Here is a 21,070-nt window from a genome sequence, read left to right as displayed (position 1 = left end):
AATACCCTCACAGACTTCATAAAAACTCATCTGAAGGGGATAAGCATCATGTAATTAAAAAAATAAAATGAATCACTTTATTTGAAACATATAGTGGCCCCAAAACTATTTTGTCTTAATTTTAAACAGTATATCTATTTTTTTGTACATTTTAAAAGTCAAGTTATTACATTATTTTTTTGTGCTAATAAAATCATATGTACCGGTAAAACAAATTGCAAAAGCATTGTGGGAATGATAAGGAATAATATAAATCAATAAATATTTTTATAAACTGTTCAAATATTTAAGGTCTATAAGGTTTTTAAATGGTTTTGAAGAAAAGGCTCGCCAAGGCTGCATTAATTTGGTTATAAATAGAGTAAAACAGTATTATCCTGAAACATTATGGCATTAAAATTTAACTGCTTTCTAGTTCAGTCTATTTGAAAACATAATTTATTCATTTTCAGCAGCCATTTCTCCGGTTTTCAGTGTTACATTATCATTTAGAAATGATTCTAACATGCTGATTTGGTGTCTAAGAAACATTTCTTATTATTATCAATGGTTGTGCTGCTTAATAATTTTATGAAAGCAATAATACATTTTTCAAGATTCTTTGATGAATAAAAGATAAACAATACAGCATGTATTTGAAATAGAAACATAATTGTCTTTATATAGAAATAAAGACATGGTTTTATTAAAGCATTCGCTGACACCTTTGATAAACTGCGTCAAATAAAAACATGAAATTTGTTTAAAAAACAAATTAGTCCCCAAACATCTGAAAAGTAATGTATATAAAATAAAATAATATTATTTATAATTACATTACAACATTAATTATAAAAATATTCATCTTGAACTCACCTTTGGGTATAGCACAGGACTAAACCTCAGACCCACAATGTCTTCACATAGAAGCTATAAGTGGGAAAACCATGAGACAAAAACACATACAGCCACTTAGTCAATAAACATTAAGACCAGTTACGGTTCACTCATTCAATTCTTTAAAGATTTCATAGGTTTTATCACTATTATGAATTATTTTCCACATGTTATTACTTGTTTTCATACCAGAAGCACCCACATAACAAAACACACAACACAAAAGTGTTTTCGACCTTCTATCTGACCCTTAGAAATAAATAGCCCATTTTTTTCTGCTGTGCCTGTAAGAAACACCACATTTGCATGTGAAATGTGAAGCTCCACTTTGACACAGGCTGTGGGTTTACTGTCATATCCAATATATTTCTTGAATATAATATACTTTGACCTCCTGCATCCTTCGATACCAGCCTCTTTGCAAAGCTGCATTACGTGAGACAGACTCACAAAACAATGGGGTGAGAAAAATAAATAAACAAGTTCTTGAATGCTTGGATGTATTTAATGAAGAAAAAAAAATGTAGTGCACGTACACGAGTCTAACCTTTAAAATAGCATACTGGCGAATAACTGTGTTTAATGACTTCTTGTTCTTTAGAGTTAATCAATAAGACTTAAGGGTCTGTCAGGGTGTTTTTAAGTGGTTAAAGCCTGTGAACCGTCTCCGCAGGGCACAATCATTACCTTTGCTAACTGAGGGACACTGGGGAGCTCAGTCAAGCCTGCCAAAGAGATCCTGTCATAGATTGTTTTCGATGGAGTCCTAAGCGAGGGAGAATTTGATAGAGAAATGCAATCAAACGTTTCAAAATGTGCCAATCATGTAATTACACATAAGAGATGGAAAGGGCTGTTATTACCTGAGAATGATGTGCAGGTTCTCTTGCTCCTTCACCTCCTCGTGTCTGAGGGACAGTACAAGGTTGCCATGGTTACTTGCCGTGCAGTAGAAGTTCAGATGTTCCTGAGACCGGCAGATAAGGGAAAATGGTTTAATTGCAAACATTGCCAGTCTAAAGTGCGCTGCGTTAAATTATACCGACTGCTGATTATCAGCGCTCTGACAATGCGAAACGACCTGTGAGTGATCCGTTTAAAATGATCTTAGACAAATATTTTCCAAAAGTCCCAATCTGATTGTAGATTCAAGTATACTAGCCCCATCCTGATGTGGATTGGTTTTTAATTAACGTAATTGCACAACTACTGAGTTCTCACCCTGCCCAGAAAGTGCTTGCGGAATGCGCGAATGGCATAGTTGCTCTCCAGTCTGTAGCCAAACTGTCCTGAATTGCTTCCTTCTCCATCTTCCTCATCACAGAAACCATTCTCCCAGTTAGGGATGGCGGCAGAGGCGTCGGGATCTTCTATCCAGTAACCCCCGAACTGAGGCAGGATAACCTGAGGGTATGGCTCTCCCCGCTGTAACACCTTTGAAAGAAATCAAACTATTATATCCAACTCAATCCACTGTTTTTAGAAGTATATATTATTCTAGTAACAGATTTGGATTGCTGTACCTCCTCTATCCGTGGGTATGGAATGTAATCATCCTGCAGGGGTAAAAATAACGGTTTCATGAGATAACGGTGTAAATAGACATCTTCACAGTGTTTTGGAAAGATGATTGTGCCGTGACAGGAATCATGTTATGAGGCATATGCTGCTCATGCAACCACATTATGTGAGCAATGACATGCAGTCCACACAACGCTTCACAGCCATGCTTACAACAGACATTTTTATGTCTGTCTGGACAATCTGAATGAATGCATGCATTTGAGGGTAGGATTATTTCTTTAGTGGTCGTCTTTGTTGTTATTTTGCTTGTAAGATGTTTAAAAATGCTTAATCCAGCACTTGCTTTTCTATACTGTATGTATAAAACGCAGTCCAAATGTCTGAGCCCAAGTGAAAATGCTTCTATTTTGCATTTGTCTAATTTAATCCATTCTCATATTTAGTAAGAGCGTATCAATTTATTAAAAAATTGAAAATCAAATTAAAATGTTTTAGTTTTATTACGTCCCCTTTTTGCCTCAATGACACTTAAATAACACAGAATCAAACATTTGTGTTCTTGTTGTTTCATTGTTTTCGAAATTCTAAAACTTTCTTTAAAATCCAGGTTTAAATTGGACTTTTCAGACTTTTGGACCTACTGTACAGTATATAATGTTGCATTCAGGACATTTATGAAGAACGCCAGCCTCATGCAAATGAAAATACTTCAAGTTCGAAACATAGACAAGCAATGAGCCGAGGTGTAATCTAGTTAAATGTTTTCAAACCCTCTGACCTTTAATCTTTGTGGCCTCATTTCCTCCACCTCAGAAAGCTGCTAAAGTGTCAGGGTCAAAATGTCAGAGGTTGCAGTGTTAGCAACTGACAGTGGAGGAGTGGTGAGGCCCCAAACACAATTACCACACCTATAGTTTCTATTTACCAAATAGAATTAAACAATTTAGCACTAAGCAGCTACTCAATGTCACGGTTTTACGCTGCCTGAAGGAATACGGAGTCGAGGATAAACGGAATAAGGTTTTTAATATATCCAACACAGGGGATATCCAACATGGAGCACAGAGGTAGACACACGTAAGTAGCAAATGGCAAGTGAGCACAAGTGAGAAGACCCGACAAAACAGAACTGAAGGGACACGGCTTATGAACAACAGATAATTGGGGAAACACAGGTGGATGGAATCATTAAATTAACAGGGACATGGAACACATGAGGAAGATAATGGACACACCTGGGAACTAATCAAACACGGAAAGACAGAAACTGGGTCACGGGCAAAAACACATTAAATGAGTCCAGGTGTGTGACAGTACTCCCCCCTCCCGGTAGGTGCGTCCTCGCACCGTAGAAACAACAGGGGGGGGCGTAGGTGGGAACTTGGGAGGAGGTTCCGGTGGAGGACGGACTTCCAGGAGGGGGCCAGCAGACAGGGACCACAGAAGGAGGAGCCAGGGAGGAGACGACGGAGGAAGGAGCCAGGGAGGAGACGGGAGCAGGAGGAGCCAGATGGTCCACCAGAGACCAGCCAGGACGGAGATCCAAGGTGGAGTCGACGGCGGGAGGAGCCATGGTGAAGGAGGGGTCGACGACACCAGGGGGCCGACAGGCGGAGACTGCACCGGTGGGTGAGGAGCCCAAGATGGAGCAGCACAGCCGCAGAGCCAGGGGGACGTCGAGGTTCCGGAGGGCCTAGGTGGAGCAGAAGGCTCAGGCGACCAAGGCGGAGGCGGGGTCCTGGCAGACCGATGTGGAGCCGGAGCGACCGAGGATGGAGGTGGAACCGGAGGGAAGGAGGAGCCTGACAGAGCCGGAGGGATGGATTGACGAGGTGGAACCAGAGGAGTGGAGTCCCGAGGCGGCGGATGGTCGACGACTGACCAAGGTGGAGCCGGAGGGACGAGGGAGCCCGGTGGAGCAGGTGGGATGACAGGCCACGGTGGAGACGAGGGAGCTAAGAGCCAAGGCGGAGCCGCTGGGTCGAAGGACCGAGGAGGAGTCCAGGGCTCGGAGGCTGGAGGCGGAGACAGGGCCTTAACACGCCAAGGCGGAGCTGGAGACTGGCAGTCCAGCGGCGAACCACCGCGCCCCGATGGCGCGGACTGAGGGTGAGCTGCGGGACTGACTGGCACCAGCAGGGATGGCGAGGAACTGGCTGGTCTAGGAGGAGGAGAGAGGAGAAGGATGGGAGGAAGGACAGGAGGATCAGGACTGGACGGAACCAGCGAAAGAGGAGTAGAGGGACCAGCAGGTTTGGGAGGAGGCGGGAGAGGGAGGCTGGGAGGGAATACAGGAGACACAGAAGATTCAGGGCTGGGCGGAACCAGCGGAGACACAGAAGATTCAGAGCTGGGTGGAACCAGCGGAGACACAGAAGATTCAGAGCTGGGCGGAACCAGCGGAGACACAGAAGATTCAGAGCTGGGCGGAACCAGCGGAGACACAGAAGATTCAGAGCTGGGCGGAACCAGCGGAGACACAGAAGATTCAGAGCTGGGTGGAACCAGCGGAGACACAGAAGATTCAGAGCTGGGCGGAACCAGCGGAGACACAGAAGATTCAGAGCTGGGCGGAACCAGCGGAGAAACAGAAGATTCAGAGCTGGGCGGAGCCAGCGGAGATACAGGAAACTCAGGGCTGGGCGGAACCAGCGGAGAAACAGAAAACTCAGGGCTGGGCGTAACCAGCGGAGAAACAGAAAACTCAGGGCTGGGCGTAACCAGCGGAGAAACAGAAAATTCAGGGCTGGGCGTAACCAGCGGAGAAACAGAAAACTCAGGGCTGGGCGTAACCAGCGGAGAAACAGAAAACTCAGGGCTGGGCGTAACCAGCGGAGAAACAGAAGATTCAGGGCTGGGCGGAACCAGCGGAAATGGAGCAGAGGAAATGACTGGAGGAGGTAGGAGTGGGAGACTGAGAGGGTATACAGGGGAATCAGGGCTGGACGGAACCAGCGGGGAAACAGGAATATTAGGGATTACCTCCGTAGACCAGTCCATCAGATCCAGAACTTGCTCCATATGACTTTCAGAGACGGTATACAGCTCACCCTCAGTCGCAGGAGTGTGGGCAGGGCTTTCCTCCACGCCCTCGATCTCCACGAGGACTCCCACGATGCACGGTGTTGCCGGCTCACACACCTGGTCAGTCGTGCTCTCGAGATCCTGTTCCCTGACAGTGGATGGCTCGGGCTCTGCGGCTGCGGTGGGCTCTGGCTCCGTGCGGCGTGATGGTGGCTGGCTGGTCTCTGGGTCGGGAGTGGGGCTGGCGAGGTCCTCTATGGGGCAGACGGTGAGAGGTGACCCATTTCTCGCCAGAGTCCACTCCACGTATGCGGCGAAATCCTCTCGAGGACCATCTTCGGACGACAACGCTCTGCATTTGGAGTTCAGGCTGGTGTTGTAGAAGGTGCAGAGCGCGCCGTCCGGGTAGCTGGTGGCATTAGCTAATAAGGAAAACTGTCTGGTATGGTCCTCGAGAGAACGTCCTTCCTGCTTCAGCAGGAGGATGAGGAATTCGGGACGATAGAGGGGATCCATAGACACTAAGAAACGAAAAGACTGTGAAAAAACAAAAGCAAAACGGAGGGAAGAACACGCAGTTTTCTATTTTCTCCTTTAGGTCGGGTCTTCTGTCACGGTTTTACGCTGCCTGAAGGAATACGGAGTCGAGGATAAACGGAATAAGGTTTTTAATATATCCAACACAGGGGATATCCAACATGGAGCACAGAGGTAGACACACGTAAGTAGCAAATGGCAAGTGAGCACAAGTGAGAAGACCCGACAAAACAGAACTGAAGGGACACGGCTTATGAACAACAGATAATTGGGGAAACACAGGTGGATGGAATCATTAAATTAACAGGGACATGGAACACATGAGGAAGATAATGGACACACCTGGGAACTAATCAAACACGGAAAGACAGAAACTGGGTCACGGGCAAAAACACATTAAATGAGTCCAGGTGTGTGACACTCAAGCTGATAGCTGCCAATTGAATTAAAAATAAAAGCAAGCAAGGTAATATTACATATATTTTCACTTGTTTTCAAGGATTTCACTTCTTACCTCCATCTTGTCCAACATGTCAAAAAACTGAGTAGACTGTTGAAAAAGAAATATAGAAGTTAATATTTTGGCTAACCTTTAAAATGCCAAGTATTTCACTCTACGTAGCATGTCAACATCAAGGCCATCACACATTAGTCTACTAGGTGTGAATGACATGAATGTGGTTGAGGAGTCTCACAATCCCTCGAGTATTGCTGCAGCAAGCAGCACTTACTGTCATTTCAGAGCACTAAATATCACAATCTGCTATTTTTGTTGCTGAGGACACAGTATGTCAGAAGACACAAGTTAATCCGACAATCTGTTATATTTATACAACTGCTTTTGTAGCTGCTGATCTCACAAAATGCCAAAGGATGTTGCCTGGCCAACACAAGTTATTCTGACAATCTGTTATAAACATGCAATCAAAAAAAATCAAAAAAAATAAAATTGAGCTTCCTCAGGGTTCTGTATTGGGACCCTTAATGTTATACATAAGCAGCAGGGAACAATGTAGTCATCTATATGTGGCAAGCTGTAATTTATGTTCATATAAAATAAGAACATCTGCAATAAGTTGACTAACTAAAAATTATCCCACTATCCATGTCACTATTGCGCATTTAGTGCATTTTTCAAAAACTATTCCATTCTTATAAAATGTGACGGGCATTTTGAGAGTGTGCTTTTTCTTTCTTCCTCCTCTGAGGAGCATACAAGTATAGACTACCTAGAGGATGACGTCTGAAGACATGGTCTACTGAGTAAGCAGGGCACGTCACCATCTACAGGTTTGTGCTAGGGTCTTGTCTCCAGAAAAGAGAGAAGAAAGACAGTTTTATCAGTGTGAACCAAATGAGTCCATAATTGCAGCTTTATAATTAAACTATTTATGAAATGTTATCTGGAGGTTTGAAACCATGCCTCAATTTGCTTTTTGTAGCTGTAAGCTCTCTCTGCGAATCTTCTTTCACTGCTTATTCATAACAGGCCCTGAGAAACAAACAGAAACATGCCGCTTACCTTCATGGTGGGAGGGGCGGTTCTTGGGGGAGAGGGAGGGCAGTCTGCCAGGGGTACATTGGAGATGGTCAGCAACTCCTGCTTCCTGCAACACAGCGACATCATCACCGTCATTCCACGCTTTTAAAATAACATTAATATACAACAAATATACAGCTACAAAGGTACTGAAATACACAGAACGTAACATTTTAAACAGTTTCCCCTAATGCATTAATCTATGATCAACGTCTACTAATCTTAGAGGGGCACTCATTAATCTTTATGAATGTTTAATTGTGAAAAAAGAATGCATTTATTGATTGATGGTACAAGTTAACTTGACTGTCTTTTAATTTCTTCAATGTGGCATCAGTAGCTAAAAACTGCCTCTAAATGTTAATATAATGGCGAAATTATAAAGTATAATAAAAAAAGATACTATAAGTGCACTTCTAAAATCTGACAATTGAATTTTGTATGGTTGTCTGCAGTGTAGTCCTCACACAGAGAGGATCCTCGCTAAAAGGCTTCTATTGCCTCAGTCTCTTTTCACTCCTTAGGAATGTACCTCTTCTATTTGACCCTCATATGATTTCAAGATCATCAATAAAAAATGGGCAAAAGATGGGCAATCTGTTCTTTAAATGAGTTCTCAGGACAGGAGGCTGACACGTTGAGGATCTAGAGGCTCCTGCTCAAAATTAATTTTTCTTCGCTTTCCACCTCTCTCTTCACAAGTGAGGTACGGACAGAAAGGGGGAGCAAGGGGGAGGTTAGAGACAGAAATGAACAAGGCTCTAAAAATATCCACCCAATCCTTCATAAGCCCTCTGTAAATAGATACCATATATCCATCAATATATTCGTATTAGGGAGCAAGTGACATATCGTTCATTATGCTTGACAAGGTATTTCGCTCACACACTCAACACTCTAGCCAAAAGAATCCAGCCTGCATGTACATATACACACAAAAACTTCTGATACTTCAGCTCATATTTTGAAAAATAAAACACACACACTGAAATATACTCAATAAATGGCACCATACCGAGTAAACAACACATCCTGACCAGGAGAATTATCTTCACACCTCTGGGAGGATGTGAACAGCTTATTGTCACATTGTCTGTCATTTCAGTCAACATGAAAACACCCTTCCTGGAAAACTCAGCAAGAGTGATTGTGGGTAATTTCACATGCTTTTATACATCATATATAATCAGTCTATCATCAGGTTTGGCTGAGTTCTATAAGTTGCCATCTATCCATCCATCATCCAACTTAAACCCATATAAACATATTTCCTTTCAAAAATACTCAATCAGTTTGCTAGGAAATAACTGTTGATTCTGAAATCAATATGCTACTGATGATGCTAAAATGCAATATTACAACGGTTGCACTTTATTTTACAGTACGTGTACTAATACGTCCTTATAGTGTACTTACAGTGTATTTATCTAAGAAAGTTCTGGTAACACAAGGTAACTACATAGGGTAGGGTTAGGTTTAGGGGTAGGTTCAGGGTTAGTACCTAGTTATTACATAGTTATTGTAATTACTATAATAAGTACATAGTATATACATGAGGAACAGGACTGTAAAATAAAGTGCTACCATTACAACTGATACAAAACATGGCTGCTACACAACCCCTGAACAATTTGTTTACACTAATCCTCATCAAACAGTATTACTATTAACTATATTATATATAAAATCATAAAGCTACCAAAGATTCCCTTGTTTCTTGGCCAGAGAGTGCTAAAAATCACTAAGCACAACTTGCCCAAAAAGTGTGCAGAACATGCAGGCCTAGAATGAAATGAGTCCTCCAAAACATTCCCCTGGAGTTTCAATCCCCAGCCAAACTTTGTGTGACAGAATCCAAAAACGAATCCGCGAACAGCAGTGTTGCATGGAGCACAAACTTCAATAATGCATGAATGTTCTGACCTCGCTCTCTCACACACATATCTCTCTCTCAACCACATACAGACATATACGACCCACAATGATGTTCACCCACCACTGGCCGTCTGTCTCCGCCAGCCTCCGTCTCTCACACCGCTTGCGTGAACGGTGGAGGAGTCCGATGAGAGCGGCGGCAGCACGGACACCTGCTCTCCGACAGCGCACTCTGGACCTGAACTCAGACATGGCCGAGCCTCAGGTTCAGTCTCAGTCCTAGTCTTCAGTCTCTCGTCACATCACACAGACACCGGCTCTGGCTAAATCTGCATCGTCACAATCTCCAAAGATGAGGTGCTGTCCTCGCCTGCACAGACTGTGTGTGTGCATCCTTCACCGTGAATACCTCACATTCTCTCTCTCTCTCTCTCTCTCTCTCTCTCTCTCTCGATCACCCTCCCTCTCAAATGGCATTTTACTTTGACACCTTATTCTCGATTAAGGAGCTTTCATTGCTTAACCTCTGCTCTTCTGCTATTTTTCTCAGACATTTCCACTATATTTCTGTCTTTTTCTCACCACAAATACATTTTACTCAGATATGCAGTGATTTGCTTTTGTCTTGCACCTTTGTTTGTCATCTTGCGTTTTATTCTCAGAAGCCCCCAGTATGGAATTATTGCTATTCCAGCTCTTTTCTTCCATTCGATACCCCGATTACATGGTGTCTGTGTGGATTTTGTTCCTGCCCTGTAGGCACATTTTATATCTGTGACAAGACTCTCAGTCTCTTTGATGTCAAGTTAACCTTTCTAAATATCTCAAAAGACACCAAATCCTGAACCAAATAGCAACTATTAACTGGCAAGCCATTATATTACATTCATTTATATCTAGAAAAGAATCCTAACTCAAAGAATATCCAATATAACAATATTTGATATGCATCAAAATGCACGCTGAAGCTGTTTTGTCTTAGACTCTTCAAACAGAAAGTCATAAGGAGATTTCAGAGGGCTTTGTTTACACTCCCTGCAATTATAAACCCATTTTCATCATTTAATTTCACCTGCTGTGCAAATCCGCTCCTACTTGTTATGATTTCGGCCGGAGCGAGAGAGGGTGAATGTGAGCAAAACACTTCCGTAACATAAAGAGCATTAAATGCTTCAGGGGATTTGCTAGCTGAAGGCAATTATCGCCGTGTGCACAGGACAACACTGGTGTGGCGCTCTATGATGAGGCATTCAGACTCATCAAGAGCTGTGTGTCACAGACTAATGGCTGCCAGACAAATATGCCAATACAACAAGTGTAACGATATATAGTGTGCAAATCAGCTCGTTTCAAAAACAGTCATGAAATACAAATGACTCATGACATGTAGGGATGATTTGAACATCCTTTATGTGGTGGTATGATACTGAATAAGACAAGCGTGCTATTTTGTAGCGTGTGAGACGAGGGATGTTGGTGGAGATGGAGCTGATATTTTCACGTGAGCAAATCATAAAATAATAGTATAGGCTTAGGTGTCATCAGGATGGTATTCAGATTGCGGTTCCTTTGCTCAATACATTGGGCGAATTTCTATCTAGGATACAAAACACAGCCTGAAACTAAAAAAAAATGCTTATTTTCTTTGTTGGGTCAAGTCAGGTTTGCAATTTTTGCATCCTTCTAACAATATCTTAACAGTTTGAATTTTTGTTTATTGGTTATTTTCTAGAAAGAAATATTAAACTTCAAAAATAAACAGACACCATTTATTGCATTAATAAAATATAATCAATAAAAGTTTGACTTAAACAGTCGTTTCCGGGTCAAAATACATAAGAGTACATATTCCAAAATTACACTTCCTCCAGTGAAGAAGTCCATTCCCTGTTTTCCTCTCTGGTATAAATCCATTGACATATTTGTTTAGAACTGTTATGCTTGTAATTGTGCTTGATCTGTGCATATTTCTCTCCAGATTAAGATGAGATGAAAAGAAATCAACTCGAGTTTGAAGTTAGAAATGTCTTAATAATGGATTTGTTTATTAAAAACTATTTTTTACTTCACAAGATGTTGATTTATGGACTGGAGTCTAGTGGATTACTTTTTTTTTAATCTTATTATCATTCTGACGGCACCCATTCACTGAAGAGGATGCTAAATTTCTCCAAATCTATTCCAATGAACAAACAAACTCATCTACATCTCGGATGACCTGAGGGTTAGTACATTTTCAGCATTAATTTAAATATTTGGGTGAAGAATTCCTTTAATTATCATGGCAATATAAGCAATATTTTTTTAACAACTACTATTAAACTTACATGTTTTCTTTTAAGCTCTGTGAACATATATAAATTATTAAGCGTATAAATTCAGTTCATTTACTTGCATTGAAATAATCAGTTATTTTCTTTCAGCTGCCTTCTACAACTTTTGTGGCAGTAGCTGTGTTTCTTCCTCCTTTGTAAGTGCATTTAAATTCATTATATTTTTCAAAACAACCATAAGGAGGAATGAATCAAACTGACACTCTCTTATATTTTGTGCGATTGGCTGTTCCCTGCAGACTTCTGACTTTCAGGTGCACACGCTCCAGAATTAATCATAAACTCTGGCTTAAACCCTGAGGTGACGGAAAATGTTTATAGCAAGCATTGTGAGCCCACTGAACTTGATTTAAACCGGGCTGGATTTGTAGAGATGTGTCAATTCTTAAACCCACTCTGAAACTCAGAGTTTGTTTTCAAACAGCTTTATGCAACCAGTCACAAATGTTGATTCATAAATATAAACAAACTTGTATTGCTAATAAATAAAAAGATATATTTAATTATTCTTGATTTTTTTTCTTACAGTTATTTAAAAAACTGTTTTTTTAAAGTAATGTAACAATGCCACAATTGCTGAAACTACCTGATACAGATGAGAAATTATGCATATTTACACCAGCATCAGACAAACATTAATCTAAACGGTTAACAAACTGCTAAAAGTGAATTATTGTGTAATACTTTCATAGGAATGTGTGAGGAAATGTAGTGTCTCTTTCCATCATTAGAGCGGATGTTTCAAAAAGCACAACCAGCAGGTGCCTCTTGTTAAACCACAATGTGGAACCACAATTGAACAGATATGCCAGTTCGAGGTAAGGACCCATGATAACTGAAGATACACGACCAGAGCCGTGTGCTTAGTATTCAAGGCCACTGGTCAGCAGAGTGAACACGTGCTGGGAGAACTGGCCCCCTGCTGCTTTCATGCCTGATACACACATGCAGTCATTGATAAGACCCTGGAGACAGAGCACACAGACACAAGAGCACTTGATCCTAAAATGTGACAGCAACAGAGATTTGAGTGGGTAAATATCTGAAGTCTACAGGTTTCTGTCTGCCCTTCTCTTCTCAGCAGGGATGCCACATAGACTGGCTTTGGCTTTCTTGTGTAGTTTATAAACAGTCTTCCTTTTTTGCACTGCTTCTTTTCATTAAAACCCCCGACATACTGCTCTAGCACAAGCTGCGAGACTAAAGGTATAAGGCAGATCCAGAAGTCTCTATCTATGTTGCCTTTGAAGTGTTTCGTGTGTGTGTGTGTGTGTACGTGCCCTCTATTATGACACTGTGTACCAAAACACATTCAATTTATCAGCTCGATACCAACAGGCAGCTGTGTTCTCAGAGGCCACATGCAGTTTGATATTCCATATATCACATCATATATGGCTTAATTCATCAATTTGACCCTCCATGACCATTATAAATGGACCAAAAAACATAACTCTGATGATAACTATAACTATACTGGCATCCACACCACAGGTTTTTAAGACCTTTCAGTAACTACGGCCATTTAAAATTATTTCACTCAAAACGGCTGAAAAATCATATATTAAATAAAATGACTAGTAACATTAATTAATGATTTATCACTTTTTTCCAATAGATAGCGCTGTTCCCAAATTGACATGGAGTGGTTAACTATGGGTGACAATGACAAACGCATAGGTTGGTGCCAATATGCCAAAGCATTGCAGAAATACAACCTTAGAAGCATTTCGGCATTTTTCATATCTCCTGACCACTAGGTGGTGCTGTGTCAAAACTGTGCATGTAACCTCAAGACATGGTTGCCATAAACTCCAAGTTTGATCTGAATACAATATAAGCATTGAGGAGATACAGCCTCCTGTCCACTTCGGCGAGCTATTTGTTAAATTCATTCATGCTTCACTCAAGAAAGATCTATAAAAAAGCTTTAATAACTTTGTGTCATCACCATCTGAAGGTGCTCTGTATCAATATTGGTGATAATCGGGCAAAACATCTAGGACCAGTTCGCTAAAGTGTTTTTTTGAATAATCTCAAATAATTAACAAATGATTTAATATACAGCAGTGGTTCTAGAGGCAAAGTAGCTCATAATGAGGAGATCTATCATATGCTATGAATATCGTGTGTATGTGTGAAAAGTGTGCAATCAATTAAACACTTGAAAAATGCGATATCACCCCATTAGTTTCTCACAGACCTTTAAGGCTGTAAGTCAAACAGGCCGCTAAGTTTCATTACGATCAGCCTCCATTAACCCATCTAATAGGTGCTTAAATGCCACCTCACCTGTTTTTCGAGATACGCAAATGGCTCATTGACTTTGGACAAATATACTGTATGTGAATTTTCAAGTCAATCAAACTAACAGATATGTAATTATAGGCATTTTTTGTTTTTGTCCAATAATATCACCACATAGTGGCCAGACTCATGTGAATAATTTTTCTTGTGTGACCTCAGATTGAGGGTCGCACAAAGGGACACACAAAGCATGACATAGGAAGTATTCGCAGCACATACAGCAGTCGCATGCTAGTCTCGCAAGTTTGTTTACAGGAGCAAAGGAAGCAAAGTTTCCTTACTTTAGCAAAGGGAAACCAGTCTCCTATTGGCTTATATCGAAATCCTCTTACATTTTTCTTTACAAATGGTTTTTTTCCTTCTAATGTGTGGCCGACATATTTTTAGCTGTCTCTTCGTTGAATTTGCGTGTTTGTCACTAATCACAGGCGCGTGCACTTCGACTACATCCTATATCATCTGCCTGAATGACTTCTGCGTGCGACACTTAGTAGAAGTAAAAAAAAAAAAAAAAGAAAAGTGTTAATAACATTTTCTTAAAAAAAGCATCGATTCGCTACAGGAGGTCTTTATTCACCCCTGGAACCGTGTGAGGCACGTTTTAGTATGGATGGATGCGCTGTTTTCAACTACTTTTGGCCTGTTGAACAAAAAACACCAGCCCATGCAATTATAAAACTTGGAAGTGCAAGGACAGCTTTTAATACAACTCCCGACTGGATTCATCTGAAAAAAGAATGTCATGTACACATAGGATGCTTTGAGGTTGAGTAAAACATGGACTAATTTTAATTTTTGGGAGAACTAACCCTTTAACTACAATCAGGTTTCAATGCTAAAAGGGGGGCTTTTTGTTGGTCAATACAGCAAATCAAAGTGACCAACTTAAACCCGTTTTAAAATATGCATGGGGAAATCTTGAAATTCATGATCGCGTGAATTACTATTGAACAATGACCACATCTTCACTACAAAAGACACAAGCACAATGGTCAAACACATCTGTCTAGTATAATGGAACAATGGAGCAGACCAAAACACATTTAAAGCGCTTGTGTGGGGGAGTAAAGAGTTACATGCAAGTACAACAAAGATTTTTTATCTCTCATAACTTCTGGGTAGAAATAGTACAGACACTGGAAAATAATGAAACTTTCTTACTTGCAAGTTGCTAGTGCTGAGTGCCTGTGCTCATGCACAATATTTAATTGTTTGGCATTATGCTATGAAAGCACAAAAAAACTATAATACTTTCAGTTTTATGTTCCTTTTTCGGCTACATTTTTGGCTACATCCATCATTTGAATATTTACTGTGATTGGTCAGTTTAGTAAAGAGAGAATTCATGCTATCAACCAACTCCTCTAACACACAGTTAAGTCCATATATATTTGGACAGGTACAATTGAAATGTTTTTAGCTGTTGACCAAAGCACATTCAAGTTAGTTATATAATGAACATGGGTTTAAAGTGCACACTATGAGCTTTAATTTGAGGGTATTCTCACTATAATTGGAGAAAAGGTTCAGGAATCACAGCTCTTTAATATGTACCTCCTCCGTTTTTCAGTAATTAAGTAATTGGACAGTTGACTCAAAAGCTGTTTCATGGACAGTTGTGGGCTATTCCTTCATTTTATCTACATTAATTAAGCTGGTAAAAGGTTTGGAGTTGATTCTAAGTGTGCCATTTGTATTTGGGAGCTGTTGCTCTAAACCAAAGAAGCTTTACATGCAAGTGAAACAGACAATTGTTAGGCTTCAAAAACAAAACAAATTCATCAGAAAGCAGAAACATTCAGTGGCCAAATTAACAGTTTGGTGCATTTTGAGAAAAAACACTCTGGTGAGCAGAGCAACATAAAAAAGCCTGGACAACAGTGGTGGATGATCATAAGATCCCCTCCATGGTAAAGAAAAACCCTTTCACAACATCCAGTCAAGTGAAGAACACTCTCCAGGAGGTAGGAGTGTAACTGTCAAAGTCTAATTAAGAGAAGACTTCACGAGAACAAATGCAGAGGGTCCATTAAAAGGTGTAAACAAGGCCAGATTAGACTTGGCCAAAAACATCTAAGAAAACCAGAGTACTTCTGGAAAAGCATTCTTTGGATGGATGAAGTTAGGATCAACCTGTATCATAATAATGGGAAGAAAAAAGTATGGAGAAGATTTGGAAGAGCTCATGATCCAAAGCACATCATCTGTGAAACATGGTGGAGCAGTGTGAGTCTTGAGCATGCATGGCTTTCAGTGGCACTGGGTTCCTGGTGTTCATTGATGACGTGACAGAAGACAGAAGCAGCTGGAAGAATTCTGAATTGAATTGTAAAGGGATATACTCTCTGCCCAGATTCAGCCTAATGCTGCAAAGTTGATTGGGCGGTGCTTCATAGTACAAATGAACAATGACCCAAAACATACAGCAAAAGCAACCCAGGAGTTTTTGAAGGGAAAAAGAGGAATATTCTGCAATGGCAGAGTCAATCGCCTGAACTCAACCTGACTAAGCATGCATTTCACCTGCCAAAGACAAAAGTAGAATAAAAAATAAAAAAGGTATTTTAATTCCTAAGGATTTTATGGTATATTTTGTTCAACCCCTTGAACAAAAGCTTAACGTCTGCACTTCAGTTTAATCTTTATTGCTTTATTTTAAATCTATTCTAATGGCATACAGAGCCAAAATGATGAAAACTGTGTCAGTGTCCAAACATATTTGGACCTAACTGTTGGACAACACTGTACTTAATACTGTAGTCTTTTTGGTATGCACAACCCATTTGGTATACGTGCTGTTCCACCACACCTCATGTTAACTCGCTCTTTTCTTGACCTTTTCTCTGGTCTTTACCTCTGTCTTTTTATCTGCTCTTTCTGTCTCTGTTGCACCGTCTCTGTCCCCCACTGCTCTGATGTACACTGTCCTGCTTTGATCCAAATCCGGGAGGAAATAAATCTTCCCTGTACAAATCTCACTTTCAAAATAAGGTGCATCTGTCTCCTGAAGGTAAGAAGGTGAGCTTGACGTGGTCATCACAACTCTGAGAAGTGGAAAATGTAGCTGGACATTGATTGAAAGAGACGAATAAGACCAATAAGGCATAAAAAACCGAGGACAGCAGATCAGGTGGTAAAAGAAGAAAGAAAGTCTATGCGTCACAATATCCACCGACAGTATTTCAGTGAACACAATAGCTCCTAATTGAAATGCTGTTCATTTACATCAGCTGTCTGTGTCAGAAAGGCTGGGACACTACGCTGCACATCCTTCTGTCAGGAAGTGAACAATGTGTGTCCTGATTAACACGCCACTCGACTTTAATAGTTCTATGACACACAGAGAGCAAGAATCTAATCATACACAGCTGTTGAAATGCTTTCAGAAGCTCAGGCCAAAGCAAGCCACTACAAATACACAAGACCTGCTTATAGACTGTCATAAGTGAGAGATACCTTTTAGATGTAGTAAATCCAAATATCTTTTATAGGTTTATCCTAATCATTTTTTAAATGTAATTTTTTCTGATAAAACTGTACTCAACCCTAAATTCAGTACAGTATAATGTGAATGCAAGGCCCTCTAGTGGTAATATTTCAATAAAAATATGGTGCTGTAAAGACATGTCCATTAGATTTAATGACACACACTAACTATACATGAATATCTGAGGATTTTTTGTTTTGTTTTGCATAATTCAATCAAAAGCATAATCTCAATGATGCAGTAAACAATATGAATATATGTAATGACACATTTCCCAGAAGCATTTTATTAGTATAGTTGAATAATGGTTCTTGAATTTAGCTATTTTAATAATGCATGATCAGGATTTTTGAGGCCGATCACAGGAAGCAGTATCTGATTCTGATTCCTGATCTGATCTGATTCGTGCCGATACGAAAAGCCTTCTTTTTATCATGTACAATTATTTATAGTGATGATCCAGTCAAGATTTTTAGACAATTATTCAAGGCCTGAATTTCATATTTGAAAATGAACTCCCATCTTAGGTGACTTAGGTGAGATGTTTATTTTTATTTTTTTGATGGGTGGAGGGGGGGGGGGGGGGGGTAGGCATTTTTCAAAAATATATATTTATCTCACCTAAATGTTTGATCATGCGCTGCATTTTTGTTTTTACAATGGTGCAATTGTTGTACAATAGCTTACACACAGCACAAGCCTGATTTCATGAGCTGTATGCGAGGTTCACACATACTCCGGTTTGCAGTGTGCATGCAGTCCATGTCCAGTGTGTAAGCGGTGCAGAAGCAGCAGCAGAGTCTGAAACTGATCTGTGGCTGTTTACTGCAAACACAACATTTATCCATTATATTCAACGTTGTGATACACAATCATTCATAGATGTGTTTAAATACAATAAATATAAGAAACACATTATTCAATGCTTTTTACTTTTGCTTTTACTTCTAGATTTATATATTAAATTGCTCAAATAAGTGGCAAAACATTCAAATTACTTTTCTTGCATGATCACAAACATTCTAAATTAAAATTGACAGAAACAACTTGAATGTCTAATCTTTTGCATTAAAGCTTTATTACAAGCAAACCTGCGGTTTATAAAGAACTTTGTTTTCCTACCTCCACGAGTGCCATCTATCATCTATTGTTGCCTTGTTTATCTAACAGTGCTCTTTTCCTTTAAAGGTGGGATATGCATTTTTTTAAAAACGGTTTTAGAAAACTGAGTCCGGCCGAGTACCAAAACAAAGTTAAGGGGCAGTAAGGGGCGTGTCTACTCATGATGTGGAGATATTGCATAGCTTGTCAGTGAACTATGGCTCTGTGTATTAAGTGCAGCTCCATTTGAAAGTAGATGATGGACATGTTCTGCTAATCACAGAAGCATGACAATCACATGTGATTTATCAATTTGCCCTAATTAATTTCCACACCTGGAGCGTCTAATCGCCTCCACTGTCTGTTTCAAGTGTCGGCTCCCAAAGCGTGTCCAAAAACTAAGATAATTTGTTTAATACAGCAGATAATAATCAGATGATAAAAACAAGTAATCCACATACATGCAGCTTCTCACTCTGTAAGATGTTTATTTATGGACTGGATTTGTCTGGATTACATGTTGAGTAAACTGTCAGCAAATTTTCATTTTTGGGTGAAATATTCCATTAAAAACAAAACAGTTTACAGTCACACACATGTACTGTACCTATAAGTGGCAGTAGTTGCATGTTACATTCAGTTTAGAAGCTTGATAAGGACAATGCTACACAACCGGTGTGAATTTCTAAACTGGTTCAAGCTGATGAGGCTAGCTAGTAAGTTAAAAAACAAATGCTGATCAGTCACAGTGGTCTTTTAGCAGGACAGGGCTCAGTTTGTGATTAGTCTAATTGCTTTTCTTTTATAACCCAGTTTTGTAACATGACAATGAGATTTCTCAGCAGGAGCTGTCATTACGACTCTTCTTCTTTCACAAACTGATTTTGATTTGTTGCTGTCTTTAGCCTAACTGCCTCCAGCAGAAATAAGCGTCATATCTTAATAGGGCCATGTGAAACTGAGGTGCAGAGGGAATAAAACTTAACTAGATCACAATCACACACACAATGTTTATACACGCTTGTGAACATACAGGCATAATAGTGCTGGATAAACCAAGTTCTTGTCTCAGGTTATAAGCGGTTCAGTTGTGTAACTCTGTTTTTTCCCGCTATGAGAGGATCTCACTCTTCCAGCTATGCATTTATTTTTCATCAGGCGAGCACGGCTCCTGTAGGGCATGATGGAGAGATGGACAGACAGAGAAAGGAAGAGGACGAATGAGCAGTGATGTGGAAGAGGCTCGGTCTGCTGAAGACCAGCAGTCAAACAATGAATAAAGTGTCAAGTGCACTAAAAGTGAGGATGAACTCAGATTGAATACCAGCCGCTCAGTGAACACACTTAAAAGTAGAGAACAGACTAAAGCTCTTATGTTTTCGAAATTATATTGCAGCCAAATATTTTGCTATTCCCATGATTATATCTTAGTTATAAGTATAAATAAGATAAGTTTAATGAATAGTTCAGCCAGGAAACTCTACACATGCTCTAATTCTATGTTCCCAGCCTGTCGGATTCACATACTAATGACCATTTTCCTATATAACCAGGGCGTATGTCTGCACAGTACGCGAGTATGCGTATCCTCGTAATAGCCCACCACCTCCCCAGCACCACCTGCCTAGATCTGCTCCGGAGGATCTTCCTCTCTCTAGCAGCAGCAGCATGTTTCCTTTTAATTTTATGATCTGAAGCAAGTCTACTTGCTCTGCAGCAGCATAGTATATCTGATCCGCCAACACCAAACCTATGCACATTCTATTTACATTAATAAAGATCTTACAATCCTTTCCGAGAGTTGTCATGACTGCAGTTAATTAAAATGCACAATCAACTTCAACTTTAAACCGTATACCTTGTGACAATGTATAATATGTCATACTTTGAAAGGTATAAAGAATAGTTCACCCGAAAATGAAAATTCAAACATGTTTGGGTTGCCGGTAGCCACTGACTTCTATAGTATGGAAAAAAAATACAATTACTAAGGAAGTCAATGGCTATCGTTAACTCTTTGGTTATCAACATTCTTCAAAATATCTTCTTTTGTCTTCAACGGAAGAAAGAAATTCATACAGATGATGGCAAAACATAACAGGCTGTGTAAAGGATAACAGAATTATTTTTTTTGGGTGAACCATTACTGTACGTTTAATATCTTTTTTTTTTCTTTTTGTAAAAAAATCACTTTAGCTTATTATTTTAAAGGAATTATACAGTGTATTAATTGTATTATTAATAGCCTAGCTATATGATGCATTATATAGATATAGCCTAGATAATAAATATATAGAAGAATTAGTCCAATTATAATAAATATAATAATAGTATAGTTATAAATATTATTTTAAAAGTAAAGTATGATTAATATTACATTTGATTTAATTTATATAAATATATTACTATCTTCTGATTTATTTTCTGGCATTATCCTAATAATCTTTTTATTTAACTTTTTTATTA

The 21,070-nt window shown here is 39.8% G+C and overlaps 1 protein-coding gene across 7 annotated transcripts in view; it reads right to left on the bottom strand.

The window, feature by feature from the left end:
- The window catches only part of LOC113038436 (rap1 GTPase-activating protein 2-like), a 42,096-nt gene that overhangs the window by 11,646 nt on the left and 9,380 nt on the right, over positions 1–21,070 (bottom strand). For 4 of the 7 annotated variants that reach the window (XM_026195840.1, XM_026195838.1, XM_026195839.1 and 1 more), the window contains 8 exons: positions 7,484–7,568; positions 6,476–6,511; positions 3,179–3,220; positions 2,400–2,432; positions 2,098–2,310; positions 1,740–1,843; positions 1,564–1,642; positions 856–909 (listed from right to left, as the gene is read on the bottom strand). In XM_026195840.1, coding sequence (XP_026051625.1) covers positions 856–909; positions 1,564–1,642; positions 1,740–1,843; positions 2,098–2,310; positions 2,400–2,432; positions 3,179–3,220; positions 6,476–6,511; positions 7,484–7,568 — 646 coding nt within the window. Of the gene's footprint in view, positions 1–855; positions 910–1,563; positions 1,643–1,739; positions 1,844–2,097; positions 2,311–2,399; positions 2,433–3,178; positions 3,221–6,475; positions 6,512–7,483; positions 7,569–9,497; positions 9,764–21,070 lie in introns of those variants that run through there. The other 3 variants (XM_026195836.1, XM_026195837.1, XM_026195841.1) reach the window with 3 other exon arrangements.

This window comes from Carassius auratus, chromosome 21, assembly GCF_003368295.1.
Source record: "Carassius auratus strain Wakin chromosome 21, ASM336829v1, whole genome shotgun sequence".
Classification (NCBI taxonomy): domain Eukaryota; kingdom Metazoa; phylum Chordata; class Actinopteri; order Cypriniformes; family Cyprinidae; genus Carassius; species Carassius auratus.
The sequence above is the reverse complement of the archived record's forward strand: the minus strand, read 5'-3'. Positions and strand labels throughout refer to the sequence as shown.